The following is a 14,599-nucleotide window of genomic DNA, read 5'->3' on the forward strand; positions in this document are numbered from 1 at the left end:
CGTATCGGTAACCCTATCCATCAAGATATGAATGAAGAATACCATTCCTGGCCGTGCCACGACGTCCAAGTCACGCCAATCCGTAGTACCATGGAACAGAATCTCCTCTTGGAATTTTCTAAACGTTTGACACTATAATGTTGTCATTCTCTAGATGGTTATGTCCCCTTAATTAACAAAATAGATGTTAGCTACTAGATGTTCCATCATTTTGAGGCAGTTCATCCCATGCTTCAATTGGAATAGATTCATCAATCCCAGGTGCCTACCTAGGTAGATATTGGTACATTTCGGCTTGGTGATGGTTAATGGACAACTAATCAATCACGATCCTATAGAGATTGCAACAAATCGCATTGAGTTGATTATTTATTTGGAAGTCTATAAGTGTACCTATCAATTAGAGGCAAGACCCGCAGCATACACCTCCGATATCTTCTGCCTCTCCATTGTATAAGACGCTCTTGTTATTTTCTTGGGTAGACACAGGAACATCTATGCCAGGGTTACCCGTGAAGAAGTTTACGGGTTTGAGACCAACCGTAATCTTTTCATTAGGCATAACTGGCCAATCTTCAATACGGGGATTGTGTGTCATTCCAAATGTGTGCCAAACGACGATGTCCGAGTTCCTAACTGACTGCGCAGCTCCATATGCGTCGCGCTTCTGGATTGCTGAAGCAATTCCGTCGCCCCCTGTAGACTGCATTGTATATCGACCCGCAGGGAAGTGGTCATCGTCTTCGTATCGAGTAACCCAGACAGCATGTTGGCAAAACTCAGACCGTTTCGCATGGAACGAGTCTGGATGGGACAGCAACATTTGACTAGGGTGAGCAAGAAGTTTATATCCAACAGGTGTTCCAGTGATGGGGTTGATTTTGTTTTCGTTCAAGAATTTAAAGACCCGTGCCTTGCTGACATCAAGGTCGAGCCCTCCTTCTTGCTCTACAAAACGGTGCTCTGTGTAGTATCCTACGCCGAACGGGTTATGAATCGCAGGATCCCCAATTGGCATAGATTTCGACTCTTCTATCGCGAGGGTATTGTTTCTCCCATCAATAGCTGGGTCGATTCGGAGACTGAAAAGATGTTGATGGTACGGTGCCATAACACCAGGCGCAACCACAGTACCATAAGGAATATCGCCCTTTTGATCAATATTATGGGGTACAGTAGATAAGATACCCGTAGCGCGAATCTCATAGAAGATGGATGCGTCCTGGCAAAATTGGAAAGCGAAGATATACTCGTAGTTGCTGACGGTGATGATTGTTTGTAAAACGAGAATTCGGGATCGGGTAACCACCGCGTTACGCGTACGGAAATTGGCGTGCTTCCATAAAATGCCATCATCTTGTTCATGGCAGCAAATGATATTAGGTAATTTCAGGGGCTCTCCAAATTGAGTGTTGTGCCAAGCGTCGAAATATTTAATGGTTCCTAGTTACGACGAAATGTTAGCCCTGTGAGTTTTAGAGGATGAAAGGTGCCTTATTCAAGCTTACCGAGGCAATCACAACCTAACTTGAGGTTATTGGCATTGATTCCAGCACCATCGTTGCCAAGATCGAAGGCGGCCTTGCGTGGATATGGAGCACGTGGGTCACCATAAGGAACAAACATTTCCGCAAGCGAGAGACGGTAGAATAGGCTCCGACCATCATAACGGATGTCATGAAGGGTCAGTCCCTCTCGATAGTTAAACCCGACGCGAAAACTCCATTTCTCCCATGTCAGATGATTTCCCCTTGTTTTAAAGGACGGACCCTCAGGCTGAACCACCTGATAAGGCTTGGTTGTAGTTCGAGGGTTCGGTCTTAAGTCTGGGTGATATTCGCTGGCGGACGTTTCGTGTATCTTTCGGCGATCATAAGAGCGATCTTCGTTATTGATTCTTTCCTCTGCGGCACCGGGAAGGCGGTAGACTCGGGTAACCTTGAGCTGTTCAGACACTTCTGCGCAAACATCGAGCGGATAGGCATAGTAGTTAGCATCTGGGTGGTCTATATGGCGACAATAGAACCAACACTTCCGAGATATTAGCATTGCTAAAGTTAGGTACTGATTAGAATGGATTTTTTTACCATGGTGACCCGCTCTGTCATGTCATTCATTCCATCTGTAGCATATGCCCAAGGTTCGACGATGGCAGTCGATCCCGGAGGAAGACGCAATTTACGAATTTCATCCTGTACCTGTTCATCGGCGAGACAGGCAGCTTCGACTTCTCTCATATAACCAGAATCAATATAGGAATGTTTGCCTTCGAGCTGTTTCTTCCCCATTACCTTATCATGGTCGAGGTCAACAAGAAGCTCCCAGAGCTTATTCTTGCCAGACCGGTTCCTCACGATAACCTCCACGCGCGCGCAACGAATAGGAGCTTGGCCTATAGGTTGCTTTCGGTGTTCGCGATCGAGAAATTCCATCATGATATTTTTCGGTGGTTCTTTGAGGGTGACAACTCGAAAATTCATACCCTGCAAATGAAACACGGACCGCACGCACTCCACAGCCTGTAGTTACATAATTGTCAACATCAATCATGGAAACATACGTTTAGTAAACATACCTTAGTGATCTCCTCGGGCCGCAGAGGATCAAAGGGGTGAATCATGGTCGCCATGATGCTTAGCAAGGTAGGAAATAGTAAAGGTAGGAAGGTTTACGGCGACACTCTTGCAGAGTGCTCTTGCTAGACTCTACGAAAACATTCGATATCCTTTACGAGTTCTCCATCTAGAGCCAAGGCGTTTTGCGCTTCCTTGGAACTCGGGATGGTGGCGGTAAGTTGCGTCGGAGGTGTTCAACTCCAGAGGTTTAGTGTTGGGACCCGATCCGCTTGATGACGACGAGGCCGGTACTTCTTCGCGTACAACTCCCCTTAGCGATTGTGAGTTGGGGAGTTGATGAAAGGCTTCGCTTCTAAAGGTTTAGCGCGGAGCTCCGATCCTTTTAGGAACGGCGAAGACGGCCTGCAACATCGACCCACTCATTCTCGCTTCCTTGCTCCTTGTCATGTGAACCATCATTACCGATAATGTGACTACGCGCTGATAACCTCTAAAGGAAAGACCGAATAGGTAGATCGATAATTGCGTGCCCCGGGCTCGTGCAGTGACCTCTAAAGGAAATTTATGGGCGAAACCCGCTCGTTTCAAAGATGGGGAAAACCTGGTTGGAGTCAATCTTCCCTTGGGCCGGCCTGTGTTTTCTACATTCCATGTCGAAGACCCAATACGGAGTAGAAAGGGGAACTGATGTTAGGATTCTTCCACAGGCTTCATCATAACACACCATATAGAAAAGGTACCTACAGGCTATCATAGGAATCAGATTGATATAAAATTTCAATTATAACCTTTTCGCTTGATCACCATGCCGCCACCGAGTACCGTAATCACTTATCCCGATCCTAGTTCTCACCCTCATTATAGACTTACAAGTAAAAAAACAACGGCGACCCAACTACCCTTCCAGGTAGGCTATCTTTTCTGTTAGGTGCAGTGTTTAGGTGCTTATATGCTATCAGCTGAATAATGCGGGCCTTTTCCACCAGAGCGCGCTACGAAATGGCGAATGGGTGCAATCGCAGTCAAGAGACACCTTCAATATTGAAGGTGAGTTCTCAACCTTGTATTACCGTTCGTCGCTGTAACCATGTTAACGTAGTTATCAAATCCTGGCACTGGAAAAGTGTTCGCATCCTGCCCGATCAATAAAACCCCTGACGTAGACGACTATGTCAAAACCTCCCACAAAGCGTTCCTCCAATACCGAGAGGTGAACCCCCGCCAGCGAGCGAAGATGCTCCTGAAGTGGCATGACCCCATCACCAACGCTCGAGAAGATATCGCTAAACTTGTAGTGCATGAAACCGGCAAACCTACCAACGAGGCTCTCGGCGAGGTCGATTATGCTCTCGGATTCGCGGCAACATCGCAATTCCCTCGGTTTCCAACCGTCGTACACTTGTCATCAAGCAGCCTATTGGTGTCAGCATTGCTATTGTACATTGGAACTTCCCGGTGACCATGATCATTATTCGTAAGGTCGCTGCAGCTCTAGCTGCGGGATGTACTATGGTTATGAAGCCTTCTCCAGAAACACTTTTGAGTACACTAGCTCTAGCCGACTTGGCTTTGCGGGCTGGATTTGCTCCTGGTGTACTCAATATCATCATTGCCGACAATAAAAACACGCCGGCTGTGAGCGAAGCCCTCTGTAAGCACCGTCTTGTTCGTAAGGCCACCTTTACAGGAAGCACTGCTGTTGGGAGCCTTATCGCACGACATTGTAGTTATGGGCCAAAGAAGGTGACGATGGAATTAGGCGGCGATTGTCCGCTGATAGTCTTCGATGACGGAGATTTGGACCAGGCAGTAGCCGCGTTGATGATTTTGAAATGGCGTACCGCTGGATAGGCATGCACCTATGCTAATAGAGTGTACGTCTAGAGTGGCGTGTATGACAAATTCGCCGAAAAGATGCTCGCGGCTACGAGAAGTCTTCGAGTTGGCTATGGCGCCGATCTATCAACTACCATGGGCGCACTTACTACATCTTGAGGGATAGAGAAACTTGAGGCACGTCTCGGATGCTGTTGCGAAAGGTGGCGGAGTTTTATGTGGCGGAAAGATCCAAGGCCAAGGCTATTTTATTTCTTCGAGCCTACCATCATCTCCGATATGAAATCTTCTATGGTTAGTTTCAATTTCTTCCAAGGCCACTGCGTATCTTGTCACCATAAAGCATTGTTCATAGCTCCTAAATATCCCAGAGGGTAGCAATAACTGACTATGGACCCTGGCAGTTAACCACACAAGAAAAGATCTTTGGCCCCCTTCTGGGTCTATACAAGTTTGAAACGGAAGATGAAGTTGTCAAACTTGCCAATGGCACATCAATGGGTCTTGCATCATATTTCTTCACCAGGGATGTGAGAGGTTGCTCAGTTTGGAAGCAGACATGATTGGCATGAACACTGGTTCGTATTTGTCGACCTTCTTGGCTTGTAAGCTCTTGTTAACTTGTTTTCTAGGGAATTCTTCATCTGCTGAATCGCCTTTCGGAGGCATTAAGGAGTCGGGTTATGGTAAGGAAGCAGGAAAAGACGTTGCGATCGAGGAGTATCTCATTTCGAAGACTGTAACATTGACGATTGGTGAAGTATCTAAATTGTGACGGTCGCATTGCAATCGCAAATGTAGTGATGTTAGTGATATAGATACATCGCTATGAGCAATAACAATACCTTTTTGGTCGATTATTTCAGATACGTTAGCGGACTAACAGCCTCCATGGGAGATGCCTGGATGGGCTTCTGCTTAGGTACACTACGCCCTAGAAGCGTTCATGGATGTCGCTAGAAGCGGGGATAATAGCCCCCGAGTCCGCGACGCGTTCTTTGGTTTGCGAAAACGTGATAGGATACGCTTGCATGTTGAAATGGTGGTGTTAAAAATAGATATATTCTGTCTTATAAAATGCGACAGATTGATTTTATCGCATTTTTATCTTTCATTTTGCAAAGAAGCCAATTGACGTTGATAGTAGGTAGATAATGAAGAAGATGATTGTAGTATGGGGTAGGTAGGCGGGCAGGTAGAATTATGGTAGAATTGAATTCAAGCTCATTAGCACCTTCGGACCTCCGATGTAGTGGTTTATGCACCTGAAATTTGCACTAGTGTAAATTCAACCAATCAGGTTGGCTTATGCCAGTGATGGGGAATCCTTAAATCCTTGAAGGGAGCACGATTAATTGTTTCTTCCTTTTTTAAATTCCCTCCCAACGCATGTAATGGTTTCTATTACCCAGGTAATTTTATGCCAACGTTGAGATGGTTATAGAGCATACCCAGCGACAATCATTGAGATAATGATATATCATCCAGGGCCTTCGATTCTCTAGGCGGGGTTCAGCTAACAGATACTCCTCTCGTTATGCCACGAACACTTCGCTCCCTCTACGTTAATCAACATACTCAAATATAAGAGGCAACGCCATCGATCACAATCGGAGAAGTCCCGCGTTCATGTAACGTAACCATGACCTCTCGCAGTTCAACAAACCTAAACATTCATGGTGTTCGCTGTCTTCTTCAAAGTGCCTGATTGTTTCCATTCTGTATCTCTAACTATCTACGATTAATCAGCTTCGATCCTAGCGATCATGCAACCTAAGCCCTACATCCTAGCGGAAACGCACATCTCAGCTACTATCCTATCATTCACATCGGGACCTGAGCCGCAACTCAAGCTGACACTTACTCTAGTAGGCGCGCAACAACCCATCACTATTAGCAAAGAGTACTACCAACTATTCACACCGAGTAATGCCTTCATAATTAGTGGGGTGCCCAGTGGTCGGAAGATCTACACTTTATTTGTCGATATAAATCATCGCCTTGGGCCACCATTGCACCTCGACGCTGAGCATGCTGATCGGTTCTTGACTCTAGAGCCTGGCATACCATGCGAGATTCATAACTTCAGTTTCCGGCCTCTTGGCTCCGAGAGAAACAGCCAGAAGGCGGCGTTGGCGCCTGAGGATGATAATAATAAGTATCGCGGGTACAAGTTTTTGCGGCTGGGCATGAACTGGCTAGAACCTGGGGACGAGTATCTAATTAGTGCGCGCCCAGGTTTACAGATTGGGACCTGGCGCCGAGGAAGGAAAGAAGAGCTAATGCCTTGTGCGTGGAATACATCGGATGGAGATCCACTTGATGTTGTTCCGACTGAAGGCATCCGGGTCCGAATTGAGGAATAAATCATTTCCACTCTTAATATTAAGCACAGAAAAGGCTTCATCCAATGGCCATGCTTTGACCAGGGTTTGACCAGGGTTTTGACCGTGGTTGCTGGACGGTGTTCTACAATTGAAAATCAAGAGTGTAGACCTCGAGACGGAAGTAGCGACCAAATCCCATACCTACCTAGGTAGGTAATTAAACTGCCATAGCAAACCATTCCGAGCGTGGATTTATTTCTCCCCATGAATTGAACTCATCCATCTACTTTTCAATCTTCACCTATATTTTATTACGTGCAATCCATTAGGCCTGGTCGAAATCATCTTGCCACCATCTTGTTCCGTACCTTTCAAGGACTAGAAGTAAGTGTCTAATCATGTGTTTTATGGTTAATATTGTGTTCTAACCCGGATATGCAGCATCCGCCAACATTTTTACAATGTCTTCCGCAAGTTTCAATGCTGACAACAACACTCCCTCCTCGCGCCCCGAGCATGGTATGAGCCAGGAGTCGCGCGAACTCTGCGAAGGGTTTATGGAGGCCGCATGGAAGAAGCTCTTCCCTGATCGCGACATCGAAGGCGCTACCAAAACCTGGTTCTGGGACCAGATCTACGTCAACTGGGACCCGGTTGTCATTCCTGCCCTTAGAACGCGAGACCCAGACCGCCCGCTCTCCAGTTTTGCTACTGTAGTAGGGACTTGGAGCGAAGACCTGCCCGTCGCTCACCCCACGTCGCAACAACAGGTCGCTCGCCGAGCTGGCGCAGTGGCTTACATGCGTCCTTATTGGGACCGAGCTCATGGCTGTCCGCGATTTTCCATTGTAGACTCCAATGGATCAATTGCTTCTGAGGAGTTCTTACGCAATTCGGCCGTCCCTGCTGGTACCCTACCGGTTTGTACACGACGGCAGTACGCCACTGCCATCAAGAACTGGGATAACTCCCAACCCCGCTGGGTAACTTCGTACAACAACGGCCTCATCATTAACCTCATCCGCGCTCACATCTGCGCAAGGGCTACACCTGCAATGCAAGCATACCTAGCAGGATGGAGTATCTCAGATCTTAAGTCCTATGACCTCATTACCGAAAAGCTTTCGCCTTCTCTTGAGTTTTGGGAGGAAATGCCCAATCTCATCGGCGCTTTTCCTTCCTTCTGGAGAGACGTTGCAAATGCTGTGTTGAATGATGCGACGAGTCGCGAATTTGAGCTAATTTACACTCTCTAAGGCGGGATACACCCCCAAAGAAATTGCCAATCGGAATGTGTCTCTAGGGATTGCAGGCTGGATGAACTCTCCGAGAGGAGTTCCTGAATGGAGTGCATCCTTGGGAAGACTGGTTGAGTTAGGGCGGAACATGCTCATGAGGTAGATCGCGGAACCACATACCCCTTGCGAATTAGCTATGCTTTAGTAAATGCGTTTCCCATTAATACATGTATTGAAATCCCGAGTATACGCAGTGATGCAACGTGGCAAAGCAGATTTTATGACACAACATTGTCGTATAAAATTGTCCGAGTGGTAATGCCCCGAAACTATTCCCGCTAATGACCTCACCCTCTGCATAGAGCATTTAATTTCTATATTAGGGCAACTTCATTCAGATACCAAGCTCAAAGTAGGTACTGTATACCTCAAATCTTTTTCCCAAGTTAATGATCCTCTCTGGGGTCGGCTCTGGATCAAGCTTCCATAGGACCTGCACAGAAACAGTCTCATGGACCATCACGCTGCTTTTTTTCCCCTGTATGGGCCAGAAGCTAAATCCGTAAAGAATAGAACTTATCTATAGGTAGTTTGAAAACGAAACGACCATCAACAACAATTTTGGGTTTAATGAAAAGAGGCATAGGAAGAGTACCAAGACCTTCAATGAAGTGGCAGCACAAAGGGTTATGATTCTAGGCAAGCCATTAAGAACCCACGATGTAAGCATCGCTACAATAGGCACACAATTGTACTGATTAAATGGTAAAAAGATTGATTGTTCGTCGTTATACCTGCTGGCCGTTTGTACTTACGAAATATATGATAGTGAATATATAGTTGTCTATGCTCCAATGTATAACTCTACTATACCGTTGTTGCCCAGTCGCGTCGCCATGAGTCAACAAACTTCTTGACAATACCACTAGAAACTAAATCTATTCCACCCTTTAGAGAGGGACTAGCCTGTTCCGTAAGTTTGGTGCTGTAGACCAAACCTGCTCGGCTTTCCTCATTGTCGTACTTTCCGGCAAAGAATTCGGTTAACTTGACGGTAGGATTTTTCGTAGGGTCCTGTTCACCTTCCCTTAGGCGCTTGATCCATTCTCTCTGTCCGACAATCTCAAATTCGAGACCCGCGCCGTGAAGAGCTGGAAGGAGATCCTTCGTCCAATGAAAAACAGAAGAATTTACAAGGTGATAGATAACCTTTGGGTCATCGCCATATTGCTTTGCTAAAATGGCACTATCATCCTCTGGAGCTTCCAAGGCACTCAATTCTAACACGGCCTGGGCGACGACATCTACCGGAGTCCACGATGGTGTTTCGTCAAGGGCAGGCAGGGCGCCTAGGGTCGTGGCGCTTCGGATCATCAAGGGGATACCTTCGTCGGGATTCCATCGGCCAAACACAGTGTCCCCCACGATTTGTCCCACTCGAAGCACCTTGGAGATCATCCCGGTCTGCTCGGCCGCCGCTTGCACTATGCGCTCAGCGACGAGTTTCGATCTAGCATAACCCATATTATGAGCGTGCGATAACTCTGGAATTGGTCCCTCAGCGATGGTGGCTGGTCGTGGGGTGCGGGTAGCCACCGAAATTGAGGAACAGAAATAGAATTCCGCTGGGGACTGGCGACGGGAGGAGAGACATAGATTTATCAGGTTGTGCACGCCAGCAATATGATGCTCCTCGAAGCTACGGACTCCGATATTAAAGTTCACCGCCCAAGCGCTGTGAATGACCTTAGTCAGTGTGTTGCGAAGTTCATGGATCACGTCTGAACCAAGACCAAGGTCCGGCCTGGAGAGATTTGAGGGCAAAGCTCGAATCTTCGATATGTTCGTGATTGGTAGTTCCCTCGCTGACAAGGTAGAGATGACTCTGTCTAGGGCAGCGTCGGCCGACGAGGCTCGTACTAAACAGTAAACTCTTCGGACGGATTGCTTTAAAAGAAGCTTCGACAGTATATAACAGCCAAGCGAGCCAGTGACGCCGGTGAGGAGCTAAGTAAGTTAGTCATGAGCAACGCCATAGGAAGGGAGTCAATACTAACCACTACTTCTTGGTCGTCAAGTACAGGTTTCTGAAAGACGGCGTACTTCTTGATTAGTTCAGCCATAATATCAAGTTCGTTCTCTGCTTCCTTTTGCTCTCCTGTTCTTAGGCTGTGCAAATGAACCGCCAATCTCTTTATGTTACCAAATTCGTACAAAGCGTTTTGATTGAGGTTGCCATTTCCAAGGTCTAAATGTCTCTTAATGATGCCGTAAGCCTTGATCGCTTGCAAGCTGTCCATACCGGCCGTGAAGAAATCTGTGTCGGGCTCTATATGATCGAAGCCTAGATCTCGTTGGACAATCCCGACTAAAAAGTCCTCTATGCCGGCCACACTCAAAGCTAGCTTAATCGCGGATGACTGTACTTCGGTAGAATCGCTTGAACCGCTAGCACGATCAAACAGCTCGTCAATTACCCCTTCAAAGTGTTTGTAACATGCTTTTCGAATCAGAGTACCCTTTTCCGTTTGAGGATACCATACATCGACAGGAAGTACCTCGACCATATCTTTCGAGATCTGGCTAAAAGCCTCAGCATTTGAATTTGCCGCAGCGATGTCGGGCCATACGCTGTCTAGTATCTGACCCTTTTCGAGGCCTCGCGCATTTTCGCTGGGCATAATGAGCAGTCCAGGCAAAAGCCTGCCAACACCAACTACGAGAACTTCTTTGACGAGTCTATTTTGTCTTATGCGATGCTCTATCGGAATGGGAAGAACTTTTTCGCCGTTCATGAGGGTGACTCGATCGTCGAGGCGTCCAACATATTTCCAACGATTCGGAAGGCTAGGATGTTTCACGAAGCGATCACTAGTTCGAAATGAATTGGGCGGGTCGTCTGAATTGCTCACATTTTTCGAGGGTAAGCCATCTAGAACAACACACTCGAATGAACCGTCGTCTAGGGGATCGAAAAATAAGTATGGCGCGGCGGTTGGCAGAGGGTGTAGATAATTCCATGCTTTGTCGTCTGGTGGGCGATCTGAAGTCATGAGCTGGCCAAACTCTGTGGCGCCGTAGTGGCTAATTAGATGGACACCACCTGCGACCAGTTTATCGCCTAAATCATCTGGACAGCTACTTCCTCCAAATAGGACCTGCTTAGGTCCTGCCAACGCCTCAATCCCACCGTCTGTCTCCGCAATGAGCTTCAGCGCGTAGGGTACACAATGAAGACTCTCGGGTTTGGTACTCCGTAGTCCCTTGACCAGATACCCGCCTGTCAATGGCAAGGAAGCGTTATACAGCGCAATAGGCTTACCCTTGAAGAGGGCTCTGAAGAACATGCTAACACCGTGGCCGTGGTAGAACGGCAGCGTCACGAAATAGGACTCAAACCCTCTGCTGAATGTGTAGTTCGAGATGCCGGATTTGTGTATGCTAGGTATTGCTTTGGGATATCCTGTTGACCCGGAAGAATGAATGATGTACGCTGTTTTTGTGCCATCCTCCACGGCGCTCTTGAATTTGTATTCAGAAGATTCTGTGCAGCGCGTATACGTGGGTTGCGTTGTGAAGACGAATGACTTCAGGCTGTTGCACTGAGTATGTAGCTCGGAAACCGACTTGACTAAGGCTGGTATCTCTGCGTGTATAATATGGTGACAATCCGTTTGGTTGAGGAGACTCATGTAGGCTTCTATACTGAGGCGTGTCGAAAGATAGAAGACTGCGTAGCCCATGCGAGCTAGAGCGAAGACGGCCACGACGTAATCGAGATTGGCCGGACCCAGCAGCGCAACCACTGGACTGTCTTTCGACGGTGCTTCCTCTTCAGGTCGCCCTAGTCCTTGACGTCGCAGATCTTGGATCGCTCCGTTCACGAAACGATCAAATTGTCTCGCCGTATAATAGATATATTCCTCCGCAGTATGGGGATTGGCAGGGTATCCGATCATGGGAATATCCGGGGTGGAGCGGCATCTTTCAATCAGAATTTCCTCTAACCTATAGAATGTGTTGTTCACTACTTGTGTAGATGTCGGAAGGACGGTGGTTATCGGTAGAGGTGATGATTTCTTCCTTAGCAAGCCTAGTTCGGCGCCAGCATGTGGCAGATGTGAGATCGTTGCAGCCATCTTCGCAAGATGGATACGGGGAAAACCAAATCGCTGCTAGCACCGGAAGTATTCTCACCTGCCACGTGGTTCTCACGTGGGGAAGATGAATAGAAATGAAAATATCGATTGGTAAGGAGGATATCTCGCGGTTTTCAACGATTTTCAAAGCTGGACCTGTGTACCTACGTAATCATATCCAACGAATGCGAAAGACCTGGGGAAATGCGGGCTAAGGATTTTATGTATCGTGACCCTGATCCCCTGCGGACCTTACATGCCGCGGGGGATATCCGCGAGTCGAGCGGGCCAACATCTTACCTAGGTGTAGATCTGAAGGGATTCTGGGGTATTGGTGTACCGAGTAAGGTCTCGGATATCGCCTGTAAGTTGGTAGATGGCCTCTCACCGGAAAACTACCAATAGAGGGGCAAAATGTCTCCGCTCGCTTGGTCGCTTATCCGAGCAGGACTAGACCACCGCTTTCTAGCCGAATATCCAGAACTGTACGGGTTTCGGGTCGAGGAGACAAGCACCGACATTTTCGGTAGGCATCTTGAAAATCGGATACGAACTTTGAAAGTTGAGGGGACCTCGTGCCGATAATTCCGCACGACTCATCCACTCAAAGGAGATTGGGAAAAAGCATTCGCGCCTATTCGGCGGAAGCGCGCTGATTTTTAGTGGCTGGTTGCTATATTTTACGACGAATGAGAGACGCACGGCATAATGCGAGATAGCCAAAATCTTTGAATAAATTTTCCAAAAATGTTCAATACGCGTGGAAGTTGACTTGCCTGCGAAACAATATCACCATCCCCAGTGAACTTGGTAATGAAAAGAGAGAAGGAAAAAGCTTATTACTAAGACTAAGACGATGATTGTTTTTTAAGATTAGTCAGCAAAACCTTAATACCCCCATAAATTTGGGGGATTTTTGATGACTAAGGAAAATAATCTGGATTCTCATGATCTCCGACCGTAATTCTAAACCTAAGAAAAACAACATCAATTGCCCATATTGTACTTAGCAATTTAATTGATATCCGATGCAGGTTATTGTTGGTTTAATGCCTTTTGTTCTTTCACCCATTCATCAGCTTTCGCTTTCGCAACCTCATCACCAAGCTCCCCGAAAATATCGAGACCTATCTTTGTCGGGAAGTTGTTCCTTTGATGTCGTTCTAAGCTCTGAATAGCATCAAAATCATCTTGAGATAATTCGAAATCTTTCTCAAATGATTAGCATTTAAACCTCGAATCATTCAAACTGATACGATAACATGCTTACCTTGGTAATTATTTTCTATTCTTGCCGGTGTCACAGACTTTGGTAGAACAGAGGTGCCTCGTTGAACGGCCCAGCTGATCAGCACTTGAGCAGGAGACTTCCCTAATTTTTCCGCAATTGAGATTACTAATGGATCATCGACAACGCTATTTTCTGCACGTTAGTACCGCAAAATACTATGTATTCGCTTATCCTTACCGTGGAAAGTTGTAGATGTTATTTCCAAGTGGAGAATAAGCAGTGATCACGATGCCCTTGATACGCAAAAAATTAGTACAAGGGTGTACCTCAATCAGTCGAGAGCTTACCTCTTTTTTGCACCACCCAAGTAGATCACGCTGCTGTAGATATGGATGCGCTTCGATTTGGTTGACCGCGGGCTTGATAGTTGCTCTGCATTCAACAAGAAGGCTATCGTTAGCCAAGAACTGCGTCGTAATAGTACTAAAAGGCATGCCACTAACGTCTTCATCAAGTCCTGGATCTTGGATACAGTAAAATTGCTAACTCCGATGGATCGAACTTTCCCTTTCTGAACAAGTTTCTCCATCGCCGACCAGGTCTCGTTGAGCGAGGAATCAACTATGTCAATATAGCCGTCAGACCGCAATGGCTGGATCACGACATTTGACTTCCGGTACGCAACTGGCCAATGGATCTGCAGGCGAAAACTCAGCAGGAGACGCTACCATAGGGACGTGGCGGGGATGAGAAAGATAGAAAGATCTATGATATTGGGTGTGCGTACCAGGTAAAGGTCCAAGTAATCCAACTGCAGGTCGCTGAGACTCTTATCAACCGCCTCTTCAACATCTTCAGGAGCATGATGTGTATTCCAAAGCTTGCTCGTAATGAATATTTCCTTCCGAGGTACTCCGGAAGCCTTAATCCCTTCACCTACCTGCTTTTCGTTGCCATAGGCTGCAGCCGAGTCAACGTGCCTGTAACCAGTCTTTAGAGCTGCGGTTACCGCTCGCTTTACTTCGTCGGGCTGAGATAACTGTCGTGCAATGGTTAGTGCCTTTTCGTTTTTTGATAGGATTGTCATTAAAACATCACGTAGTCTACGTACCCAAGTGCCTAGGCCGACTGCAGGCATCCGATAGCCAGTGTTCAGAGTGAGGAACCTTTGAGAAGCCATTTTATCAAGAATAGCGTTTATATTGTAAACATGCTAATTTATGGTCGCATTTACAACGTATCGCCGCGATGT

At 46.9% G+C, this 14,599-nt stretch overlaps 6 protein-coding genes across 6 annotated transcripts; 3 read left to right on the forward strand and 3 right to left on the reverse strand.

Annotated features, from left to right (window-relative positions):
* Positions 1–292: 292 nt before the first annotated feature.
* Positions 293–3,333, reverse strand: F4822DRAFT_401924 (copper amine oxidase). The gene is made up of 4 exons (XM_051457982.1): positions 2,576–3,333; positions 2,088–2,519; positions 1,509–2,031; positions 293–1,443 (listed from the first exon to the last, which is right to left on the reverse strand). Exons 1-4 carry the CDS (start codon positions 2,627–2,629, stop codon positions 401–403), a joined length of 2,052 nt encoding a protein of 683 aa, XP_051316203.1. The 5' UTR covers positions 2,630–3,333; the 3' UTR covers positions 293–400.
* Positions 3,334–3,381: 48 nt separating this feature from the next.
* F4822DRAFT_437233 (succinate-semialdehyde dehydrogenase) lies at positions 3,382–5,187 on the forward strand (the record flags this gene model as incomplete). The annotated part of the gene is made up of 9 exons (XM_051462395.1): positions 3,382–3,483; positions 3,536–3,623; positions 3,701–3,912; positions 3,990–4,385; positions 4,428–4,454; positions 4,491–4,509; positions 4,573–4,706; positions 4,817–4,949; positions 5,045–5,187. The coding sequence occupies 9 exons, from the start codon at positions 3,382–3,384 to the stop codon at positions 5,185–5,187; spliced, it is 1,254 nt and encodes a 417-aa protein (XP_051316204.1).
* Positions 5,188–5,793: 606 nt separating this feature from the next.
* F4822DRAFT_236027 (uncharacterized protein) lies at positions 5,794–6,961 on the forward strand. Its single transcript, XM_051454220.1, has one exon. The coding sequence runs from the start codon at positions 6,179–6,181 to the stop codon at positions 6,776–6,778; it is 600 nt and encodes a 199-aa protein (XP_051316205.1). The 5' UTR covers positions 5,794–6,178; the 3' UTR covers positions 6,779–6,961.
* On the forward strand, positions 6,962–8,222 carry F4822DRAFT_236025 (uncharacterized protein). Its single transcript, XM_051454219.1, has 2 exons — positions 6,962–7,123; positions 7,181–8,222. Exon 2 carries the CDS (start codon positions 7,201–7,203, stop codon positions 7,993–7,995), a length of 795 nt encoding a protein of 264 aa, XP_051316206.1. The 5' UTR covers positions 6,962–7,123; positions 7,181–7,200; the 3' UTR covers positions 7,996–8,222.
* A 521-nt stretch (positions 8,223–8,743) lies between these two features.
* On the reverse strand, positions 8,744–12,786 carry F4822DRAFT_401931 (putative NRPS-like enzyme). Its single transcript, XM_051457983.1, has 2 exons — positions 10,035–12,786; positions 8,744–9,984 (listed from the first exon to the last, which is right to left on the reverse strand). The coding sequence occupies exons 1-2, from the start codon at positions 12,114–12,116 to the stop codon at positions 8,845–8,847; spliced, it is 3,222 nt and encodes a 1,073-aa protein (XP_051316207.1). The 5' UTR covers positions 12,117–12,786; the 3' UTR covers positions 8,744–8,844.
* A 365-nt stretch (positions 12,787–13,151) lies between these two features.
* Positions 13,152–14,527, reverse strand: F4822DRAFT_428772 (NADP-dependent oxidoreductase domain-containing protein; the record flags this gene model as incomplete). Its single annotated transcript, XM_051460968.1, has 7 exons — positions 13,152–13,324; positions 13,387–13,532; positions 13,585–13,640; positions 13,695–13,797; positions 13,851–14,044; positions 14,135–14,386; positions 14,459–14,527. The coding sequence occupies 7 exons, from the start codon at positions 14,525–14,527 to the stop codon at positions 13,152–13,154; spliced, it is 993 nt and encodes a 330-aa protein (XP_051316208.1).
* Positions 14,528–14,599: the final 72 nt, after the last annotated feature.

This window comes from Hypoxylon trugodes (assembly GCF_022578975.1).
Source record: "Hypoxylon trugodes strain CBS 135444 unplaced genomic scaffold F4822scaffold_4, whole genome shotgun sequence".
Classification (NCBI taxonomy): domain Eukaryota; kingdom Fungi; phylum Ascomycota; class Sordariomycetes; order Xylariales; family Hypoxylaceae; genus Hypoxylon; species Hypoxylon trugodes.